General features: G+C 43.2%; 3 protein-coding genes across 3 annotated transcripts in view; 1 reads left to right on the top strand and 2 right to left on the bottom strand.

Moving 5' to 3' along the window:
• sgip1a (SH3GL interacting endocytic adaptor 1a) overlaps positions 1 to 2,650 on the top strand; it is a 111,651-nt gene extending 109,001 nt beyond the window's left edge. The window contains exon 23 of the mRNA XM_039001741.1: positions 213 to 2,650. Within this exon, the coding sequence (XP_038857669.1) occupies positions 213 to 235 (23 nt within the window). The 3' untranslated portion in view covers positions 236 to 2,650. The remainder of the gene's footprint in view (positions 1 to 212) is intronic.
• A 1,876-nt stretch (positions 2,651 to 4,526) lies between these two features.
• On the bottom strand, positions 4,527 to 6,253 carry insl5a (insulin-like 5a). Its single transcript, XM_039002035.1, is given in 3 exon segments — positions 4,527 to 4,677; positions 6,074 to 6,157; positions 6,159 to 6,253. Coding segments are annotated over 3 exon segments (330 nt in total).
• A 2,140-nt stretch (positions 6,254 to 8,393) lies between these two features.
• Positions 8,394 to 23,510, bottom strand: dnai4 (dynein axonemal intermediate chain 4). The gene is made up of 17 exons (XM_039001740.1): positions 23,461 to 23,510; positions 22,984 to 23,152; positions 18,175 to 18,356; positions 17,876 to 17,988; positions 17,474 to 17,630; positions 17,164 to 17,303; positions 16,699 to 16,893; positions 16,361 to 16,546; positions 15,726 to 15,895; positions 15,539 to 15,625; positions 15,139 to 15,290; positions 13,669 to 13,826; positions 11,181 to 11,305; positions 11,000 to 11,098; positions 9,898 to 10,124; positions 9,518 to 9,671; positions 8,394 to 8,531 (listed from the first exon to the last, which is right to left on the bottom strand). Exons 1-17 carry the CDS (start codon positions 23,508 to 23,510, stop codon positions 8,481 to 8,483), a joined length of 2,415 nt encoding a protein of 804 aa, XP_038857668.1. The 3' UTR covers positions 8,394 to 8,480.
• Positions 23,511 to 23,590: the final 80 nt, after the last annotated feature.

The raw sequence follows: 23,590 nt of genomic DNA, 5'->3' as shown, positions 1-23,590 counted from the left end.
GGGAAAGATTGACTCAAATTAGCGTGACACTCATAGTGTAATAATTACATGATTATAAACAAATAGTGTATCACTGTGATATGAATTGGTGTTATTACACTGTATTGATACAGTATTATCGTAAAATATGTTTTGCTATGTGTACATAGTTCCATGTATGATTCTTTTTTACACATAAGTATTCAAACCCAAGGCATGTTCGTCATTTTCAGGAAAATACTTGGCAGACAACTGATACTTCATACTACTACTGAACAAATACACTGGAGATCATCATCTCAATGAACTAATGAAATCCCATACTACAGAGGACAGACCTACACCACCACCTCCCTACAGACAGACACTTCTTTCTAAACCCGCGAGCCAGACAGGCCAAGGCCGCACAGCCTACTGTACCCAGCAGTATTGTATAGCTTGCATATAGTCTTGTGGACCGTTTTAGGGTGTAATTATTGTATTTGTAAAATGTATTCAAATTGATTAATTTCAGAACATCTGTATTGCTGCTGCTCTAGACACCCACCCGGGTTTCCCTCTCTAAAGGTACATGCTTCTGCCTCTCTATCCCACTCTCTAACGTGTGGTGTTCAAACTTAAACACTGCTACAGCTACCTAGCTACTCAACCGCAAAATCACAGTCTCGACCGTGAACCTACCACATAATACACTGTATTTATTTTAGATGCAACATCAAATATGTGCTATTAGGAGAGGATGTATGAAAAGACCATTCGGTTGTGCCATTGAGTGAACTAAGATGAATAGACGCACCATGATGTCACACTCCTCCATTCAGTTTGAGGGGCTAATTCTTGCTTCTCGCATGCCTCTGATTGGACACGGTTAGAGCTACCATGAAATGCTGGGTATTGGAGTTTTTATGTTGTTGGGTTTTTAACAGTTAATGCGTTACACACTGGCACAGCAGGTTTAAAGGACATTGTTCATTTGGATGGTGACCATTACCAGACTCCTCTCTCTTCTTTGAATGCAGTGATTTAACACCGGGTTCAAACATATACTCTCAACATTTTCCTCAGAAAATATCAGAAAGTCCTGAGTAGTTAGGCAGCTGCAACAATAAATACATTCTTGGTTGCAATATAAAACAAATATAATATGTTTCCCTCAATAAAAAAACCTGTACAAACTCTCATTTTAAATTAATAATATTTATCTGAAAGGGCGTTTGGTGTTTTCCTTGTATTGTCAAATAGCCTTTCTGTTGTTCCTGACACAGCAGTGGTAGACTTACTTCAGAGTACATTACAGCATTCTATTTTTATTTATTGATGATAATGATTTAAAAAGTATGTAAAAAGTATGTGATTCTGTATATGAATAGAATTTGAATGGTATCGCAATTTAGAATGACGGTATCAATATTCTAATGATCTTTTTTTGTTATCTGTGTAGTTGAGTAACCTGTGTACAGTATAATGTATAAGGTATAATTTTAGAATTGATTTCAGATATATAATTTTTTAACTCAAGTGCATCAGAAGATTTGACTACAGTATATATGCGCGTGAGGGGGATCAAATAAAAAACAAGATGAATAGCAACCTGGATGCGTACGTCAGGCAGTATGAAAGCAGTGTTATTTAGAGTTACACTAATAGTTATTACCATGGATAATCAGTCAGGTTTTGACTATGTTATGCTCTGTTTCCAATCACCTCAATGTGTTATTCTGCATCAAACAGCATGAACTCCCCTTCGGATCAAACCAACCAGCGCTTGAATCAATGGCTTTATTTTGCATAATGGTAATGGTCTCTGTGAGATGACATGGTGACGAGGTTTTGGAGGGAGGTTAGATGACCAAAACGCTTTTTGTATTTTATGTGTGTACTCCAGACAGTCCTCTAAAAGATAGAGAAATAAGCGGAATATTTTTTTAAACAACAAAAAAAACATCTTGTTTCATGTGAAGAACACTGTGCTGATATTGTTAGAAACTTCCTGAATGCTCTGATATTCAACATAGAGAACAAAATGTGTGTGATGACATTTAACTTAAAAGGTCTCCTCGTGTGGGCATCATAAGTATGTCAGCATACTATCTGTACTTCATGAAGCTACATAGCACCATTTATACGCCTGCCTTAGAACTGCCATAGAAGTGTCGTACATGTCCATTTTGTCTGACCATTTAGTTGGCATTTCTAAGTAAGGCATCAATGAATTGTGTCATGTAGCTCTCTGTATAGCTGTTTAGTGAGTAACACTTTACTTGAACATTATTGTACACACCCAACTATAGTTAACAGAAATTACATTGGTAATGTTATTACTGTTTATGAACTATGTATGATCTCTGGTCGTGCTTATGATGGAGGGAGGGTTCAAGCTAAGTGTTACGGCATGGATAATGTAATGTGTGTCTGCATAAAGTTACGGTATAGTGTTAAAGTGAAGTGGTCCACCAACCAATAGACTCGTTGATCTGTTGTCATGTTAACTGTGAGAACTGAAGACCAGAGCAGGAAGTGTGTCTGTGTGTGGCGTGCTAAGCTCGACTGCTTTGGGTTCTGTACTGTTTCTCTGTCAACCACATGTGCAAGCTGTGTTTGTACGGACAATGTTAAGATGATCTGATGAGAAACTAAGTTTGCTTCTTTCCAAAACCAATAAAAGTTATGAACTGGACAAGTTTTTGGAGCAGTCTTTTTGCAACTCACAGCAGAAGTTTTATTAGTCGTAGGTACAGGATACACTGTCCAACAAACTTCTTACTTACAGGTTCCTCCTCCACAATGCAACTACAATAAGAAATTATACAAGATAAGAATACCAACATAAAGTAAATGCCTCAATAGAATATAATAAATATTTTGCATGTTGCTCGAATGCAGTTTATTCTGTATATCCTCCACCAATTTTGTGTTCTGATGTACAGTGCAACACATCAAGGTTGGCTGTAACAACATTGTCTTAAAGCCTTACTAGGAATACACTCCTTCTGCCATTAAGAAGCTGTTTATAATTGTGTGCTATGAGGGAGATGTAACTGTAGTATGATTAGCCTTTAATTCAACGTACCATGTGTTCTGTACATATGTTTGTTTAATTTTATATTTATATGGATATATTTGTTATTTCATCTGTTTGTGTTATCCAATGCACAGGATACTGAATATGAAATTGTTTAATGTGATGTACCGTACTGTCACACCCTGACCTAACTAAACTAATAAAGAAAATCAATATAACAGAGGCCAGGGTGTGACACGTACTAATGAAATGTTCTAAACGAATGCAGAATGATCCACCTGAAATAAAGGAGGCGTATCAATTATGTTTGATCAATTGATTTCTATTCAATTATTTTGGTCCAAAGCAGTATGAATACAAAGGATTTATCTCCTTTAAATAACCTTAGTGGTCGTGACTGGTCTAGGAAGGATTAGAACAGGTCTACATTTCCTATTCTGCACTAGTATCACACCAACCCTCACTTTGCATATATTTCCTTTTTAGCCAAGCATTCAGATTGTCTTCTCCCAGAGGATGAAAAATGATGCAACACCTTGGCAACACACAGTATTACAGGTAAGACCTGAGTGGGGAGTTCACTGTCTACCTTGTTTTGTATTCTGAGTGGGTGACTGTGCTGTGCGGATAGAAGAGGACAGATATAGCCTACACTACAGTACACACAGTACAACATTTTACCTACTCTCTTTGTCGTCTTTTTTTGTACTTGCAGACACTTTTGTTTTGTTTAGGTTTATTGGTAATCGCTGTATTTAGGTGCTGTGGCATTGGTAATGTCTGTCTTTTGTCCTGTAGCTGATAGCCTCAACTTGCGGTGTCAGTTAAAGATGGAAATGGTCTTATGGCTATATGGGTATGCAATGAAAGACTGCAGTATTAAGAGTCAAAAAGACCAAAGCGTTGTAGTAATCCACAGTGGATTAAAATGTCACACTAAATCATCACGTAACAGCGAAACACATCACACCCCCATGTCAAGCATATGCAAAATATACAGTACGATCAAGATAAGTATTTTCAAGAAGTTACGTGAAAGTCCCTGAATTCAGCTTTGGTTCTTAACTCGACACATATAACAGGCTGGTTTCTTCTTGTGTCTCCATGAAAGACATCTCCAGGAAATACCGCTCCCTCCCTGCTCAATGTCATCCACACACATCAACACAAGTTCAAGTTTATCTCAAACACTAATAATATGCACCAAATGCTAAACCTACGATAACCTCAAGTTACAACTATCTAAAAAGCTCTATCTAAAAGCTCTATCTAAAAGCTCTGATTTCATAACATCTATTTTGTATTGTTCTGTGCAAGTATTAATGATATATGATACCTCACATTGTGTTTTTCCTGAGCCTTCTACTTGTGTTTATCTATTTATGTTTCTAGGAATAAAGCAGCAGGGCAGGTTTCGAGAGTAAGAGAGCGAGCCCAGTGGCCAAAACTGCTTGCAATGACATTATTTCAACCGCTTTGTCCGCTGGGAGTCTGTTTTGGAGAGGAGAGGAAGACCACTCAGGCCTCAGCAGAGGTGGGTGAGGTCGCTCTTCCTACAGCCCACCTGGTAGCACACGGTGGTCAGCATGTTGTTCAGGTCACGTCTGCTGAACTCTGACCACAGACTGGCCTTCAGGTCCTCTAGACTGATCGGACTCTTCTCCTCATTGCCAAACCTGCACATGACATCACACAACAGGAAGCTCAAGTCATAAAATCATATCACATAACGAAATATGGTATTACAGTCTGATATGAATCTGGAATGTCATACAGTCACTCATTAATAAAACAGCTTGGAAAGACAGTCAACATAAAAATTAATGTCCAAATCAAAGTTCATTTTCTCCCCCAGTCCTAATTTTGTTCAGAGGATGCGTGGGTGACTGTCCGTGCCTGATATCTTATCAGTAGTCTATGCTCAACAATGTAATTGCTGTACATGGACCTGTCATATGAGGAAAGTCCCAAATGACTGTACAGGTTTTGCCTGGTGCTATCAGTCTTGTCCAGTATCTGTGCCTCTATTAAATAAAATAAAAATAAAATAAAATTGTATTAGTCACATGCGCCGAATACAACAGGTGTAGACCTTACAGTGAAATGCTTACTTACGAGCCCTTAACCAACAGTGCAGTTTAAAAAAAATACGGATAAGAATAAGAGATAAAAGTAACAAGTAATTAAAGAGCAGCAGTAAAAAATAACAATATATACAGGGGGGTGCCGGTACAGAGTCAATGTGCGTGGGCACAGGTTAGTTGAGGTAGTATGTATATGTAACTAGAGTAATTAAAGTGACTATGCATAGATGACAACAGAAAGTGGCAGTGTGGAGGGGGGGGAGGGGGGGGGGGCAATGCAAATAGTCTGTGTAGCCATTCGATTAGATGTTCAGGAGTCTTATGGCTTGGAGGTAGAAGCTGTTTAGAAGCCTCTTGGACCTAGACTTGGCGCTCCGGTACCGCTTGCCTTGTGGTAGCAGAGAGAACAGTCTATGACTAGGGTGGCTGGAGTCTTTGACAATTTTTAGGGCCTTCCTCTGACACCGCCTGGTATAGAGGTTCTAATGAGCATGGTTAATATGCTAACTGCCTGCTGTGGTTTGCCCACTGGGAACAGGCTGGCCCTGATATCATCAGCATCATAATCAGATTATAAGAGGTGGGTTCCGCTGGGTTTTAATGTTCCAGAGAACAGGACTGCATAACAGACCTCCATAACCCAGTCAGAGGAGCAACTGCCTGCCTGACACTGCATGCCTGCCTGCCTTCCTGCCTTTCTGACTGCCCGCCTGCCTTCCTTCCTGCCTGTATGCACACGCACTGAATCAGCATCACTATACATTGTTTCAGACAGATGTGATCACTGACTCAAATACATTGTCTGGTCAATTTATGTCATTTTGTTAGTCAAGTGGAATAACTCCTGACGTAAAATGTCAGGGGTGTGAATCTGAGTTGAAAGGACGATAGGCTAAATTAAGTGTAAAGTGTAAAGAAGTTTAAGTAGGAGGATATGGAGATTGGGGGTAACAGAGAGGGTTTAAAGTAGAAGGTAGAGATGCTCAACTCACCCTCCAGCTGTTCTGGCTTGTTGAGGAGCTGTCTAAAGCGGGAGCCTCCACAGGTGTAGACGACGGCCCTGAGGAACTCTGCCACACAGCTTCACTGCCTTCACCTCCACCCTCACCTGGTTCAGACCTACCACCACACACATCAGCAGGGGCAGTAGTACTGGCAACGCACGCATCACTGATGGCTGGTTGGCTCTCTGGTGGTTGCTGTGTGTGTATCTGTGTTCGTCCCAACTGGGGTGCTCGCTTGCAAAGACCACCACAAACTGTTTCTCTGGTCTACTTTCTCCTCTTTCTTTTTTCTTTCTTTCTTTCTCTTATTCTGTTTATTGTGTTCCTCTCTCTCTCTCGCTCTCTCTCTCTCTCTCTCCCCCTTCTGCTCTTTCTCTCTCGCTCTTGCTGAGGCAGTAACACAGTGGACTGGTCTCTGGTTCAAGGCGTGCATCTTCCTCCTATATATACCTTTCAGCTCACCTGTTGAAGAGTCAATCAATCTCTCCCTCCCTCCCCTATACCACCCTCCATTCCGTCCCCACCTCATCTACCCCATCTCTCTCTCTATCTCCCCTATACCCCCCCTATTCCGTCCCCACCTCATCTACCCCATCTCTCTCTCTCGCTTTTTTTTCACCTCTGGGTGGAGGTGAAGACCAGCACGGGAGTGAACAGGTCCTTCCGCCACAGCTGGATCTAATTTTAATACAAATCATCTGTGTGACACATCAGTGCCATCAAATCCAATTTTATTTGTCACATGCGCCGAATACAACAGAAATACAGAGAAATGCTTACTTACAAGCCCTTAACCAACAATGCAGTTTTAAGAAAATAGAGGAAAATATTTACTAAATAAAATAAAGTAAACATTTTAATAAATAAAAAGTTCAACAATAAAATAACAATAACGAGGCTTTATACAGGGGGTACCGGTACCGAGTCAATGTGCGGGGGTACGGACGGGTTAGTCGAGGTAATTTGTACATGTAAGTAGGGGTAAAGTGACTATGCATCATTCTCATTTTAGTGTTCTTTCTAATGTGAAATTACATCATGGCATGACATGTTTCCTCATTAGCTGACGGAAAACATGCTCATTATATTGTTTTGATGAAAGGATATGGCTACACACTTTCACAAGATCTAATTAGGCAAATTCAAGTTCCTCTCAGAAGAATCCACCAATTACTCAATCAGGCTAATCAATGAGGTGCTTTGTTAACTGATTACATCCTGACCTACCGGGCAAACCCCTAGACCCGGTGGTTCTTCAGGACAAGGTTTGGAGACAACCTGCCTGAGTCTGTTTTGCCAGGTCTCCCTTGGGAAATAGGTCTTCTCACCTCAATGGGACTTCCTGTGTAATTTAAATAAAGATGAAATAGAATAAAAGTTCAGTATTCTGATTTGATGCAGACCCCTAAATGGGAAACAAGGGTAGAGATCTAGAGAACAGATACTCAGAGAGATAGCAGTCATAATGGTATATATGATCTGTTTACTACTGTCATGTGACTCCTGTCAGATGTCCACTTTACCAGGTTTTTCTACCCATTTGCTCCTGAAGCAGTCCGTTTTAGCCTTTTTACCCAAATAACAATGACGGTTAACACCTACTTTCAAATGTCAGGCAAAGCCCTTGACTACATAATGACAGCCATTAGCGGAGTTATGGGAGGCTGAGTGTGTGTTTGAGTGTCTGGATCTCGATGCCACAGAAGCTCTTCAGACAGGCTACACTCTTAATACACATGAACACACACTCATACACACACACACAGCACTGCAGACTGCAGAGTAACACCATGCTTGAAAACACAGTGCTCTCCATACAGTACACACACAATTACTATCATACAAAACAGGAACGTTGCTGTGGCGATGACGGCAGGACAGCCAAAGATGCAGGTTTGGGAAGATGAAAAAGAGATGCATGGCATTTCAGCTTTCTGCAAAACGTATCCTTGGGATGCGTTTCGTTTGTGTGTGTCACTCAGAGATCCTCCATTGCTCCTCATCAAAACAAGCTCAAAGACACCTTTCTTTATGACTGGGTCAACAAGATCAGCAGCTACATAGAATCAGGCAGAACCTCCTTTGAAATGGATGAAATCAATTCCAGATATTTCAGCTATTATTCAAGACTGGAACTGGGGAAACTGGGCATTAGGCCAGATGAACATAAAAACAAGACAAAGAGAAATGTTTATCTAGATGTTGATCTAAACTTTGAGAGACAGTGAGTGACAAGCAGAGACGAGACATGTTTTATGGTAATGAAAAATGATCATGTTCTTTTTCTCAATATAAAAACAGACAAAGATGCAGTCCCTGGAGACCAAACATTATGGCGACAGACAGCCGATGACATAGTGGATGAGGCAGGCTTTAGGGGATACAGCCCACTCACAGCTGACTGGCCAGGGTGGAGCCGATGATGTCCTCTAACGCATCCACCTAAGGGGACAGAGATGAGACAAGATATTTTACCCTCTGTCTGTTTGCTCAGGGAGATAAAAACAGTTAACCAGCCACCCACAGACTGAGGAAATTATGCCTTAATCTGGGCTGAAATTGTCTTTAAATGGTCTGTAGTAATCAAACAATTTACACAGAGAACAGTTTGTATGTAAGGCAAAGCACTGAGTGGTTATGATGTGACATACAGTATGTCTTACAGAACAGTGCATACCGCAAAAAGATGAGTCACTAAGAACAGCGATTAAGCATTCTGATCAGAAGGTGTATGCAACAGACCCTTTCTAGTCAAGGCAGTTGGCTTATATTCAAACCGGAAAGATACCACACTAATCAAGGGGTCTCCAAACCTTTCTAGCACGAGAGCTTGTTTTAGAAAATGAAACATGTTGCAAACCACTCTTTTTTTTATTAAGCTTTGAAACAGTCACATTATTCTTTTCTACACTGCAACTCATCCCCGGCTCCTTGGTATGCAAGAGATGCGTTTTCTGTAAATAAACCTGGTAAAATTAGGGGTGTTGAACATTCGTCATTGGCTTTGATACTCTGATTGGTTAGAGATGACCCAATCATTGATGACTTTGTTTTGTACAACACCCCTAATTTTGATGTCACCATAAAGACTTCAACGATGGCAGTCTCAGACTGACGTATGTAGCGAACGATAGAGCAGCGGAAGAATTCCGTTTGAGTCGCAGGCAAACAGACAAGGGCAATATTGCTGGAAATTAATTGGCAGATGTGTTACGTTTGGCTTTTTAAACCAATAGTGGCTAACCAGGGGTGGGATAATGTAAGTGTGGCTTTGATTGGATAGTAGCCGTAAGCTTTATGGTTTTGACAGTTTGCAAGGAAGAAACAAGAAAATGCATGTACTTTCATAATTGCTTGGCGAGCTACTCATAGGTGGGCTGCGCACTACTGGTAGCTTGCGATCGACCTGTTGGAGACCCCTGCCTCACCTGTGTTCCCTCTCCTACGGTGAGGTTCTTGAGCTGGTAGACGCTGACCTGTCCGTCACTGTCCCCCACTAGGATACAGTCTGTCTCAGTAGCAAACAGCAGGGAGGTCAGCTTCACCCCGGGACTGGCCAGGCTCACTATGGTGGGGTCCAGGCTTGGGAGAGGGACAAGGGCATGGTGGAAATGCTGTCTATTGTTTATTCACAGGCCAAGCTCAGAGTAAAGAGTTGAGCTTTATTATTGCAGCTTCATATTTCTGGAAATGCATTAAGAGAAGAAACTACAATATATAGAAAGGGAGAGAAAGAGAGAGTGAAATCAATGTATTAAGAGAGAGAGTAATAGAAAATGAAAGAGACAGACAAAGATAGACCACTCACATGCTGGCTCCCAGGTCCCAGATCTCCACGCGTCCCTCGTTGACGGCCCCAAACACGGTGGCCCACTTGGGGGACCACATGACATCATAGACGGCACTCTGGGTCGAGGTGAAGCCCAGCACGGGAGTGAACAGGTCCTGCCGCCACAGCTGGATCGTCCAATCAGAGGAGCAGCTCAGGAAGACATCTGAGCAGAACGGAGACCATGTGATCCGGTACAGAGGGCCCTGAGAGCAAGGAGAGGTTAGAGCTAGGGTTAGCATCAGAGTTGAGGCTAGTGTTAGGGTTGAACATGGATATGGACATGAAGCTAGGGTTAGCATCAGAGTTGAGGCTAGTGTTAGGGTTGAACATGGATATGGACATGAAGCTAGGGTTAGCATCAGAGTTGAGGCTAGTGTTAGGGTTGAACATGGATATGGACATGAAGCTAGGGTTAGCATCAGAGTTGAGGCTAGTGTTAGGGTTGAACATGGATATGAAGCTAGGGTTAGCATCAGAGTTGAGGCTAGTGTTAGGGTTGAACATGGATGTGGACATGAAGCTAGGGTTAGGGTCAGAGTTGAGGCTAGGAGTGAACCTGGATGTGGACATGAAGCTAGGGTTAGCGTCAGAGTTGAGGCTAGGGTTAGGGTTGAACATGAAGCTAGGGTTAGGGTCAGAGTTGAGGCTAGTGTTAGGGTTGAACATGGATGTGGACATGAAGCTAGGGTTAGGGTCAGAGTTGAGGCTAGGAGTGAACCTGGATGTGGACATGAAGCTAGGGTTAGCGTCAGACTTGAGGCTAGGGTTAGGGTTGAACATGACGCTAGTGTTAGGGTCAGAGTTGAGGCTAGGGTTAGGGTTGAACCTGGATGTGGACATGAAGCTAGGGTTAAGGTTGTTTACGCTAGGGTTAGGGCTCAACCAGATGTGGACATGAAGTTAGGGTTAGGGTTGAACAGGGATTTGGACATGAGTCTAGGGTTAGGGTGGTGGTAGAGGCTAGTGTTAGGGTTGAACAGGGATGCAGACATGAAGCTAGGTTAGGGAATGAATGAATGGCATTGTATTATTCAGTCCAGCAGAGAGCATCTGTACGTCCTGAAGGATCTGTTAATACTTTGTGTGCTATGTAGGTCTCCAGGAACTGTTCGTTATAGGAACAGGAACACTTGTGGATGTGGCCCTCTTCTGTACCAGCAAGGTAGATGTTGGAGTCCTAAAAACACAGGAATAAGTAACTAAAACAACGCATGTGTAACTATCCTTTATGGAAACGTAAGAACACTCTGGTCGCTCACCGTGGGATGGAAGTCAAAACATAGCCCCGGTGCCTGCCGTGATATGAGTGCCTCGCTCTTCTTCTCTTTGTCTCCAACCTGCTTCTTGGCTTTCTCATTCCTCGTCCTCTTCAGCTTCATCAGGTCTGTGGAGGTATGGGTTAGAGCACATACAATTGAAGTCAGAAGTTTACATACACCTTAGCCAGATACATTTAAACTCAGTTTTTCACAATTCCTAACATTTAATCATAGTAAAAATTCCCTGTCTTAGGATCACCACTTTATTTTAAGAATGTGAAATGTTAGAATAATAGTAGAGAGAATGATTTATTTAAGCTTTTTCATCTTTCATCACATTCCCAGTGGGTCAGAAGTTTACTCAGTTTTTGGTAGCGTTGCCTTTAAATTGTTTAACTTGGGTCAAACGTTTCGGGTCGCCTTCCACAAGCTTCCCACAATAAGTTGGGTGAATTTTGGCCCATTCCTCCTGACAGAGCTGGTGTAACTGAGTCAGGTTTGTTGGATCTTTTTCAGTTCTGCCCACACATTTTCTATGGGATTGAGGTCAGGGCTTTGTGATGGCCACTCCAATACCTTGACTTTGTTGTCCTTAAGCCATTTTGCCACAACTTTGGAAGTATGCTTGGGGTCATTGTCCATTTGGAAGACCCATTTGCGACCAAGCTTTAACTTCTTGACTGATGTCTTGAGATGTTGCTTCAATATATCCACATAATTTTCCTTCCTCGTGATGCCATCGATTTTGTGAAGTGCACCAGTCCCTCCTGCAGCAAAGCACCCCCACAACATGATGCTGCCAGTTGCAAACCGTAGTCTGGCTTTTTTGTGACGGTTTTGGAGCAGTGGCTTCTTCCTTACTGAGCAGCCTTTCAGGTTATGTCGATATAGGACTCGTTTTTACTGTGGCTATAGATGCTTTTGTACCTGTTTCCTCCAGCATCTTCACAAGGTCCTTTGCTGTTGTTCTGGGATTGATTTGCACTTTTTGCACCAAAGGACGTTCATCTCTAGGAGACAGAACGCGTCTCTTTCCTGAGCGGTATGACAGCTGCGTGGTCCCATGGTGTTTATACTTGCGTACTATTGTTTGTACAGATGAACGTGGTACCTTCAGGCATTTGGAAATTAATCCCAGGGATGAACCAGACTACAATTTTCTTCTGAGGTCTTGGCTGATTTCTTTTGATTTTCCCATGATGTCAAGCAAAGAGGCACTGAGTTTGAAGGTAGGCCTTGAAATACATCCACGTGTACAACTCCAATTGACTCAAATGATGTCAATTAGCCTATCAGAAGCTTCTAAGGCCATGACATCATTTTCTGGAATTTTCCAAGCTGTTTAAAGGCACAGTTAACTTAGTGTATGTAAACTTCTGACCCACTGGAATTGTGATGCAGTGAATGATAAGTGAAACAATCTGTCTGTAAACAATTGTTGGAAAAATTACTTGCGTCATGCACAAAGTAGATGTCCTAACCGACTTGCCAAAACTATAGTTTGTTAACAAGAAATGTGTGTAGTGGTTGAAAAACGAGTTTTAATGACACCAACCTAAGTGTATGTAAACTTCCGACTTCAACTGTAACTGTTACGCTTATGACTGGAAGGTTATGGGGGAAAAGTCTGCAAGTGTTGTCTGTTGACTAGAAGGTTATGGGGGGAAATGTCTGCTGACTGGAAGGTTATGGGGGGAAATGTCTGGTGACTGGAAGGTTATGGGGGGAAATGTCTGGTGACTGGAAGGTTATGGGGGGAAATGTCTGGTGACTGGAAGGTTATGGGGGGAAATGTCTGCTGACTGGAAGGTTATGGGGGGAAATGTCTGGTGACTGGAAGGTTATGGGGGGAAATGTCTGGTGACTGGAAGGTTATGGGGGGAAATGTCTGGTGACTGGAAGGTTATGGGGGGAAATGTCTGGTGACTGGAAGGTTATGGGGGGAAATGTCTGCTGACTGGAAGGTTATGGGGGGAAATGTCTGCTGACTGGAAGGTTATGGGGGGAAATGTCTGCTGACTGGAAGGTTATGGGGGGAAATGTCTGCTGACTGGAAGGTTATGGGGGGAAATGTCTGCTGACTGGAAGGTTATGGGGGGAAATGTCTGCAAGAGTTGTCTGCTGACTGGAAGGTTATGGGGGGGAAATGTCTGCTGACTGGAAGGTTATGGGGGGAAATGTCTGCTAACTGGAAGGTTAGGGGGAAAATGTCTGCTAACTGGAAGGTTATGGGGGGAAATGTCTGCTGACTGGAAGGTTATGGGGGGAAATGTCTGCTGACTGGAAGGTTATGGGGGGAAATGTCTGCTAACTGAAAGGTTAGGGGGAAAATGTCTGCTAACTGGAAGGTTATGGGGGGAAATGTCTGCAAGATTTGTCTGAAAAAGTGTCTACAAAAATATTAAGTATTTTAGAGGGTGGATACTTGGAGGGGGCATACTAATAGAAAGGTTTCCCAAAACTTTCAGAGATTGAGGTAAAACTGGACCTATGCAGTCGAGGCCTTTCCGCAGGAACCACTTGCTGATCCTGCCGTCTGCAGACACAGAGATGAGTGTCTCTCCCTTGTCCTCCCCTGAGGCACCCCTCTCATGGTCGATCCACCTTACCTGCCACACAGGGCTTGTGTGCTTGTGGGCACAGTCACTACACACACACACACACACACACACACACACACACACACACACACACACACACACACACACACACACACACACACACACACACACACACACACACACACACACACACACACACACACACACACACACACACACACACACACACACACTTGAGGTTTTCCTAGATGCAGTCACTACGCAGCTTTCCTGTAGCTCTCACAGATGTAATTTCTACCAGCTTTGTTACATGTCTGTGTGAGATCAGTAGATATTCCAGTGTCCAACGGAAATTACAAATAGTAGACAGTCTGTGACATCACAGCCCAGCTAGTCAGTCATAACAACAATAGACAGATGTTGAGTAACGGGGAGAAATGCACAGGAGATACTGTAAAAACAGTAGATATTTGGTGGAAATGCGTCACTCTATTGAATTCACACAAATATATTGCGCTAGTATCTGAGGAACGATGGAACAGCTTGTTAAAAGGCTTGTTATGTGTTTTTGTTGGCTGGCTGGCCTTCCGTTGTTTCCTCTGCATCACGGTAACCATCTCCCTTTCAGTGTAGGTTTCCTGTTGTTTTATTCTTTAAACATAGTCCTTGACATGACCGACTGTGCAATACGTGCATTTCCAAATGAACATGAAAAAGTCTCATTTTGAAATAAGAAATCAAATGTTTTTAAATAAGACTTATCCTTGTCTCCATCATTAATGTTTCCAATATTGTTCATCACCTCAATCTTTTGTGATTATCAAAAGTTTATACATTACAATTGCTATTATTTTAAATTATAAACGGAACATAGACCTACTCCACTGACTAATTATAAAGGTAAAGCAGAAATGTTTGTGACTGTGGGCTATGCTTTGTAAACCATATAGTGGTACCCAATTACATACAGCCATGGGTCGATTTTTCCTTGAGAAGATGGTCGGGGAGTCAGAACATAGTTATAAATAATTTGTACACTGCAAATTGACCGCAAGAATCCCAAACAGATATGGTATTTGACAAAATCATGATAACATTGGGATACGATCACATATCCCTCTGTATTTATGCGTATGAATACCTGTGAGCAGATTTCCTAAATTAAAATCATGTGCAAGCTAATTTCCTGGTAATATTACAGTATTTTATCTCCAAGAACAAAAATTATAACATTTATTTTCTTAATTTTCTTTTGCTCAGAAAACTTGGTGGGGAACCCTGTCATATAGCCTGTTTGTCTGCCAGTATACAGTGCCACCTGGTGTCTATGAGAAATAAGACACATGTAGATTTGGTTGTCTCTCTCTCTCTTTCTCTCTGAGGAGACACAGACCCACCTGCTGTCAATGACGGGTGTCTTCTCTCTGCTCTCGACGTTGTAGGTGGCTATGCTGCCATCATGCATCCCCACTGCTAGCTGGCTGGCATTGCTTGCCGAAAAGTCCAAAGTAGTCACTCCACTCTCACAGGTAAAGACCCTCTCAGGCCACTGTAGATACAAGATACAAAAGTCATTAGCTTAGTCACTAGAGAACTATTCTCTAACCTGGCACTGGTACAGTAGCCTGGTTTCAGATCTGTTTGTGCTGCCTTGCCAAATGTTTGGCATGATAAAGTCCATAGGAGTATACAGCACACATAGAGCTGGGACCAGGCTATATGTACAGCACAATTTCAGAAACTAATGGTATGAACTGAAATTCAGAACAAAACAGAAATGCGAGAAGTGTCAGTTACCGTGGGGTTCTTCAGAGACCAGCAGCAGATCAGGCCTGATTTCTGGTCTTTGAAGTCAAACTGTCCATACCCCACTGCAAGAAGGTCCTGGAGAAGGAAATAACATGGAGAGAGAGAGTTTATTTGTTAAAATAATATTACGCACATCAAAAGACAAATAAATAAGTGAATAAAGATAGAATCATACTGGGTTCCTCTTGTTCCAGGCCATACTACTGACGTTGTGTCCTGAAGTCAGCTCACAGCTGAAGGACCAGAGGCGCTCCAGGGCCGGGGTCAGAGTGCTCTCCTCATCCAGGGAACTCTCCTCTCTCCTGCTCACCACCGTGGGCACAACCTTGGGCACACTGTCAGGATCTGGAACATCCAACAAACATGGTTGTTTTTAAGAAATAAGGCATTCAATATGTAACATTACTAAATATCAATTCAAGTTGATAAACATATGATCCGAACCTGATGAAGACCTAAGGGTTAAAACGTTGCGGCTAATAAACCACATGGGGACATAGATTACAGTGTACTGTTTGCCTGCAAACATCACCAAAAAAAACACCACCCACTGGGCAAAAACTGGTTGAATCAACGTTGTTTCCACATCATTAAAAAAATATATATGTTATGTAATGATGTTGAATCAAAGTGGAAAACTGATTGGATTTGCATAAAGTCCTCAACTTAACCTAAATCCAAATGTCATGATGTTGATTTCACGTTGAATTCACGTTAGTTGACAACTCAACCAAATGTAAATAAAAAATAGACGTTGAACTGACGTCTGTGCCCAGTGGGTAGAGACGCATGCATCAGTAATAACAATACCTTCCAATGTGGGGAGCTGTCTGTATGCAGCCAGCTTCGGCTGGTAGATGTTCTCTAGAATGATCCTTTCCATCACGAACAGATCCTGCTGGAACTTCTCTGACTGCAGAATCAGTTCCGGGTCCGGTTCATCTTCAGACGGAACCACGAAAGGCTCCATCTCGATCCGCGAGCTAGAGGCACTCGCTGGAATAGAAAGACGCCTGTTAATATCACACATCATCATGAAATAAACTGTAAATAAATAAGAAATTCTAGAACTGCTGCAGGATCATAACCATAAAGATCCCTTTGTCCTCTAATATGGTTATATTCTATTAATGACAGTGTTACTGTACCTATGCTAGTGGTGCTGATGACAGACATGGTTCTCTCGGGAGCTCTGGTGGGGTCCAGTCTGTGGTTGGAGACAATCTCTGGGACGCTGGCCTTGTCTGTGTCTGGGGACAAGGCAGCCTCCCCCAGCCCTGCGCTGCGGAATGAGTCATACATATCCCAGGTGGTGGCTGTGGTGGCTATAAAGGAGACAATTGCTATTTGTAACAACAGGCATAGAGACCAGAGAACCACTGGGCACACACTGGTTGAATCAATGTTGTTTCCACGTCATTTCAACGAAATAACGTTGAACCAACGTGGAATAGAAGTTGAATTGACATCAGTGCACAGTGGGGGGTGCTTAACCAACGAACGTCTGACTGAGGAGGCTGTGCTTGGGTGATAGCCGTTGTGTGAGAGGTGAGATAAGAACAACAGACAAGAGTGCTCTCATATCTCATAGCAAGGATGAAATGCATCCTAACCTGCATCCACCATGGTGATGGCCTCACTCTGGACCTCCTTGGTCTTGGGAGCTCCGTTGAACGTCTGCATGGAACGCTCCACGTACTTATCATTCCCCATTCTGTTTTTACACAGCTCCATGTACACATTATTTCTCTCTCTTCCGACAGAGGGTGATTGACAGAACACAAGTTGCATTAAAATGTATATAAACTACATAGCAAGCAAGGAACTGCATTATGAGGTACTGAGGCCTGAGCCTGGAATCTACATAATTTGGATCTACATATGAGCTATTTCATTCTTAATCTGGAAAAAGTGATTGTTTACTTGACAGATTCAGCTTCCTCAGAGTCCACAGACACAGAGACGGCTGGCATGTGCAGTAGCCAGAGGGTCTCTGACTCGATGAGGTACCGATCCACCACGTCGTCCAACATCTCCTCCTTTATCAACTCTTTCACCTCTTCCCTCCTCACCTGGACATCTGACAGGACAGAAATATACATCAACAACATAAATAAAAGCATCCAGGTTATAAAAATGGTACATTTTGGGGTAACTTTGCATCCCGGTATTCTCAGATTACATATACTTGCAATCAAGTTGCAATACAACTGCTGTCAGATTACACAATGAATGTTTTGTCATCATAGTGATATAGCTGCCATGGCAGCAGCATACTCCTGTAACATCATCAGTAAATGAAAGGAGAGTTAAATGATTGTCAACCTGAGAGACTGATGGAGATGTCCCTTTTGGAGGATGGGTCCTCAATCTCTTCATTCATCGACTCCATCGTGGACTGGCTCCCTCTGGACACTGTGCTGCTTCCAAACACTGACCTGACATACGACAGGCAGCATTACTCTGTCATAATCATATTACTTAAAAATGTTTACAAGAGAACTAGAGTGTGAGATTAAGGTACTGAAAGCAAAGCAGTACATAGTCCAATGACCATAAAGTTATGCACATTGTCTTCTAAATAATGTTGCTTTTAAAAACTGAATATTCTGAGAGTGTGTTACCTGGTAAAGGGCCCAGCGAAGCTAGCGTTGGTTGTTGTCTGGTATGCCGTAGAGTAAAAGTCTGACATGGTGCCACCAGAGGTGTCACTGGCAAAGATCTTGCTGTGTTTCGACATCACTGCTGCAGGGTCCGGCTGGTAGAGAGGCTGTGGGGTGACGTCCTTGCCATTTTCATCAAAGACCTGTGAGAGGGATGTAACTTTTTAACTGATGCACAGTAATTGTTATTGCAATGTCAAATCAAATCAAAATGTATTGGTCGCATACACAGATTTGTAGGTGCAGTGAAACGCTTGTGTTTATACAAGCGTGCAGTAATACAGTGCAGTAATACAGTGCAACAGTGCAGTAATACCAAGCAATAAAAAAAATCTATACACACATAATCCAGAAGAAAGTGGGTGAAACAGTATGTAAACATAAAGTGACCAGTGTTCAATGACTCTATGTACATAGGGCAGCAGTCTCTAAGGTGCAGGTAGAGAACCGGGTGGTAGCTGGCTAGAACAGTGTCTAAGGTTCAGGGCAGGGTACTGGGTGGAGGCCGGCTAGGGATAACTGCAAACCAGTATGGCCTGAAGATAGAAGCTGTTTAGCAGTCTCTCGGTCCCAGCTATGATTTGAGAACAAGGCTACCTAAATTCTATCAGCATATTGGTTGCACGACACGCAGGGCTAATACTCCCGACAACTGCTACTCTAACTTCCGCGATGCATACAAAGCCCTCTCCCGCCCTCCCTTCGGCAAATCCGATCGTCTTATAGGCAGAAACTCAAACAGGATGTACCTGTGACGAGAACAATTCATCGCTAGTCTGACCAATCGGAAGCCACGCTTCAAGATTGTTTTGATCACGCGGACTGGAAGATGTTCCGGTCAGCCTCAGAGAACAACTTTGACCTATACGCTGACTCGGAGAACAACTTTGACCTATACGCTGACTCGGAGAACAGCTTTGACCTATACGCTGACTCGGAGAACAACATTGACCTATACGCTGACTCGGAGAACAACTTTGACCTATACGCTGACTCGGAGAACAACTTTGACCTATACGCTGACTCGGAGAACAACTTTGACCTATACGCTGACTCGGAGAACAACTTTGACCTATACGCTGACTCGGAGAACAACTTTGACCTATACGCTGACTCGGAGAACAACTTTGACCTATACGCTGACTCGGAGAACAACTTTGACCTATACGCTGATTTGGAGAACAACTTTGACCTATACGCTGACTCGGAGAACAACTTTGACCTATACGCTGACTCGGAGAACAACGTTGACCTATATGCTGACTTGGAGAACAACTTTGACCTATACGCTGACTCGGAGAACAACTTTGACCTATACGCTGACTCGGAGAACAACTTTGACCTATACGCTGACTCGGAGAACAACTTTGACCTATACGCTGACTCGGAGAACAACATTGACCTATACGCTGACTCGGAGAACAACTTTGACCTATACGCTGACTCGTGAGTGCGTTTATAAAGAAGTGCATTGGAGATGTTGTACCCCCTGTGACTATTAAAACCTACCCTAACCAGAAACCGTGGACGGATGGCGGCATTCGCGCAAAACTGAAAGCGCGATCCACCGCATTTAACCATGGAAAGAAGTCTGGAAATATGGCTGGATATAAACAGCGTAGTTATTCCATCCGCAAGGCAATCAAACAAGCGAAATGCCGGTACAGGGACAAGGTGGAGTCGCAATTCAATGGCTCAGACACGAGACGTATGTGGCAGGGTCTACAGGAAATCACGGACTACAAAAACAGCCACGTCACGGACACCGACGTCACGCTTCCAGACAAACTAAACACCTTCTTTGCCTGCTTTGAGGATAATACAGTGCCACTGTCGCTGCTCGCTAACAAAGACTGCACCCCCCCTCTCTCCTTCTCCATGGCTGACGCGAGTAAAACATTTAAACATGTTAACCCTCGCAAGGCTGCTGGCCCAGATGCATCCCTTGTCTGTTGTTCCCACATGCTTCAAGATGGCTATCTACCATTGTTCCTGTACCCAAGAAGGCAAAGATAACGGAACTAAATTACTACCCGTACAGGGACAGTCATTTAGCACTCACTTTTGTTATCAAGAAGTGCTTTGAGAGACTAGTCAAGGATCATATCACCTCCACCTTACCAGCCACCTTAGACCCACTTCAGTTTGCAAACCGCCCCAAAGGGTTCACAGATGACCCCGCCCTGTGCAACTGGGTCCTGGACTTTCTGATGGGCCGCCCCCAGGTGGTGAAGGTAGGAAACAACATCTCCACTTTGCTGACCCTCAACACTGGGGCCCCACAAGGGTGTGTGCTCAGCCCTTTCCTGTACTCCCTGTTCACCCACGACTGCGTGGCCATGCACGCCTCCAACTCAACCATCAAGTTTGGAGACGACACAACAGTAGTGGGCTTGATCACCAACAACGACGAGACAGCCTACAGGGAGGAGGTGAGGGCACTCGGAGTGTGGCGTCAGGAAAACAACCTCTCACTCAACGTCAACAAAACAAAGGAGATGATTGTGGACTTCAGGAAACAGCAGAGGGAGCACCCCTCTATCCACATCGAAGGGACAGCAGTGGAGAGGTGGAAAGTTTTAAGTTCCTGGGCGTACACATCACAGACAAACTGAAATGGTCCACCCACACAGACAGTGTGGTGAAGAAGGCGCAACAGTGACTCTTCAATCTCAGGAGGCTGAAGAAATTTGGCTTGTCACCTAAAACCCTGACAAACTTCTACAGATGCACAATCGAGAGCATACTGTTGGTCTGTATCACAGCCTGGTACAGCAACTGCACCACCCTCAAACGCAAGGCTCTCCAGAGGGTGGTGCAGTCTGCACAACAAATCACCGGGGGCAAACTACCTGCCCTCCATGACACCTACAGCACCCAATGTCACAGGAAGGCCAAAAAGATCATCAAGGACAACATCCACCCGAGCCATTGCCTGTTCACACCGCTATCATCCAGAAGATGAGGTCAATACAGGTGCATCAAAGCTGGGACCGAGAGATTGAAAAACAGCTTCTATGTCAAGGCCATCAAACCGTTAAACAGCAATCACTAACTCAGAGAGGCTGCTGCCTACATTGAGACCCAATCCCTAGACACTTTAATAAATGGATCACTAGTCACTTTAAACAATGCCACTTTAAATAATGCCACTTTAATAATGTTTACATATCTTACATTACTCATATCACATGTATATACTGTATTTAAACAATGCCACTTAATATAATGTATATGTATATACTGTACTCTATATCATCTACTGCATCTTGCCATCTTTATGTAATACATGTATCACTAGCCATTTTAAACTATGCACTTTTATGTTTACATACCCTACATTACTCATCTCATATGTATATACTGTACTCGATACCATCTACTGCATCTTGCCTATGCTGTTCTGTACCATCACTCATTCATATATCTTTATGTACATATTCTTTATCCCTTTACACTTGTGTGTATAAGGTAGTAGTTGTGGAATTGTTAGGTTAGATTACTCGTTGGTTATTACTGCATTGTCGGAACTAGAAGCACAAGCATTTCGCTACACTCGCATTAACATCTGCTAACCATGTGTATGTGACAAATAAAATTTGATTTGATTTTTATTTTATACCATCTATTGCACCTTGCCTATGCCGCTCGGCCATCGCTCATCCATATACTTATATGTACATATTCTCATTCACCCCTTTAGGTTTGTGTGTATTAGGTAGTTGTTGGGGAATTGTTAGATTACTTGTTATTACTTGATTACTAGATATTACTGCACTGTCGGAACTAGAAGCACAAGCATTTCGCTACAGTCGCATTAACATCTGCTAACCATGTGTATGTGACCAATAAAATTTGATGATGCACCTATACTGTCTCCGGCTTCTAGATGGTAGCGGGGTGAACAGGCCGTGGCTCGGGATGCTGAGGTCCTTGATGATCTTCTTGGCCTTCCTGTGACACCGGGTTCTGTAGATGTGGGGCTCCTGAGTGGCACAGCGGTCTAAGGCACTGCATCTCAGTGCTAGAGGCGTCACTACAGACCCTGGTTCGATTCCAGGCTATATCCCAAACGGCCGTAATTCGGAGTCCCATTGGGCGGCGCACAATTGGCCCAGCGTCGTCCGGGTTAGGGTTTGGCTGGGGTAGGCCGTGATTGTAAATAAGAATTTGTTCTTAACTGACATGCCTAGTTAAATAAAGGTTAAATAAAATTTAAATAAATGTCCTGGAGGGCAGGCAGTGTGCCCCTGGTGATGCATTGGGCTGACCGCACCAACCTCTGGAGAGCCCTGTGGTTGTGGACGGTGCAATTGCCATACTGGACGGTGCAATTGCAATACCAGGCGGTGATACAGCCTGACCAAATGCTGTCAATGGTGCATCTGCAGAAGTTAGTGAGGGTCTTAGGGGCCAAGCCAAATTTCTTCAGCCTCCTGAGGCACTGTTGCACCTACTTCACCACGCCGTCTGTGTGAAGGTACCTTGTCAGGTTGTCAGTGATGTGCACGCCGAGGAACTTCTGACCTCCACTGTGGCCCCACGATCAGCTCCTTAGTTTTATTGACATTGAGGGAGAGGTTATTTTGCAGGCACCACTCCAGGGCTCTCACCTCCTCCCTGTAGGCGGTCTCATCATTGTTGGTAATCAGCAAACTTGACAATTGAGTTGGAGACATGCACAGCAACGCAGTCATGGGTGAACAGGGAGTACAGGAGGAAGCTGAGCCTGCAATGTATCAAAGAAGACGTGTCAATAAAGGGCTGTACCTGAACTGTGTGTTTTGGTGTTTGAACAGAGCTTTTATCCAAGATTTTACTGTCAGCAGCCAAACTGAAACTTTTCCGGCTCACTGAGGCATTGATACTCCGAGCATATGTTGAGCTGTGGTTGACCCGGAGTACCCCTGATGTTGAGACATTCATTACCCGGGAAGATCTGAAAGACAGTAAAAGCATTTTGTCTACTGGTCAGAACACATCAAGTTAGACCCTATCTACTAGCTTAAATTGTAAAAAATGAATAAATAAATGAGATCACACTGATTTATTACACAGTAACGTGATTTAATAGGGCAAAGGATATGGTGAAATGACAGGGTGTTAAATGCCTTGGAGAGCATAGCCTAGATGTAAAAGTGCTGATAATAGTCTACATACAGTAGCTAGCAAGCATCACCTGCCATTGCCATTAGCATGTTAGCTTACTAGTTAGATTTTAGGGTAACTAGCTAGCTAGCAACTTACGGTGTAACTTTCAGAGTGGGTTTCTTCAGTTTTGCTCTGGTGGTGGACATTTTTGGTGGTCTTATGTCGTCTTTAGTACAAAGGCAATAGTGGTGTTTACTAATTGGTTTATGACTTCGTTACATATTCG

This window comes from Salvelinus namaycush, chromosome 10 (assembly GCF_016432855.1).
Source record: "Salvelinus namaycush isolate Seneca chromosome 10, SaNama_1.0, whole genome shotgun sequence".
In the NCBI taxonomy this organism is placed as follows: Eukaryota; Metazoa; Chordata; class Actinopteri; order Salmoniformes; family Salmonidae; genus Salvelinus; species Salvelinus namaycush.
The sequence above is the reverse complement of the archived record's forward strand: the minus strand, read 5'-3'. Positions and strand labels throughout refer to the sequence as shown.

What these genes read in the sequence shown, in the direction of transcription:
- dnai4 (XM_039001740.1), bottom strand. Translation starts at nt 23,510, where the DNA reads ATGTCCACCACCAGAGCAAAACTGAAGAAACCCACTCTGAAAGTTACA. An exon ending in CACCAAAACACACAGTTCAG is followed by an intron (nt 18,357 to 22,983) that starts GTACAGCCCTTT and finishes TCCCTCTCACAG; the next exon opens with GTCTTTGATGAAAATGGCAA. An exon ending in ACAGCTCCCCACATTGGAAG is followed by an intron (nt 15,896 to 16,360) that starts GTATTGTTATTA and finishes TGGATGTTCCAG; the next exon opens with ATCCTGACAGTGTGCCCAAG.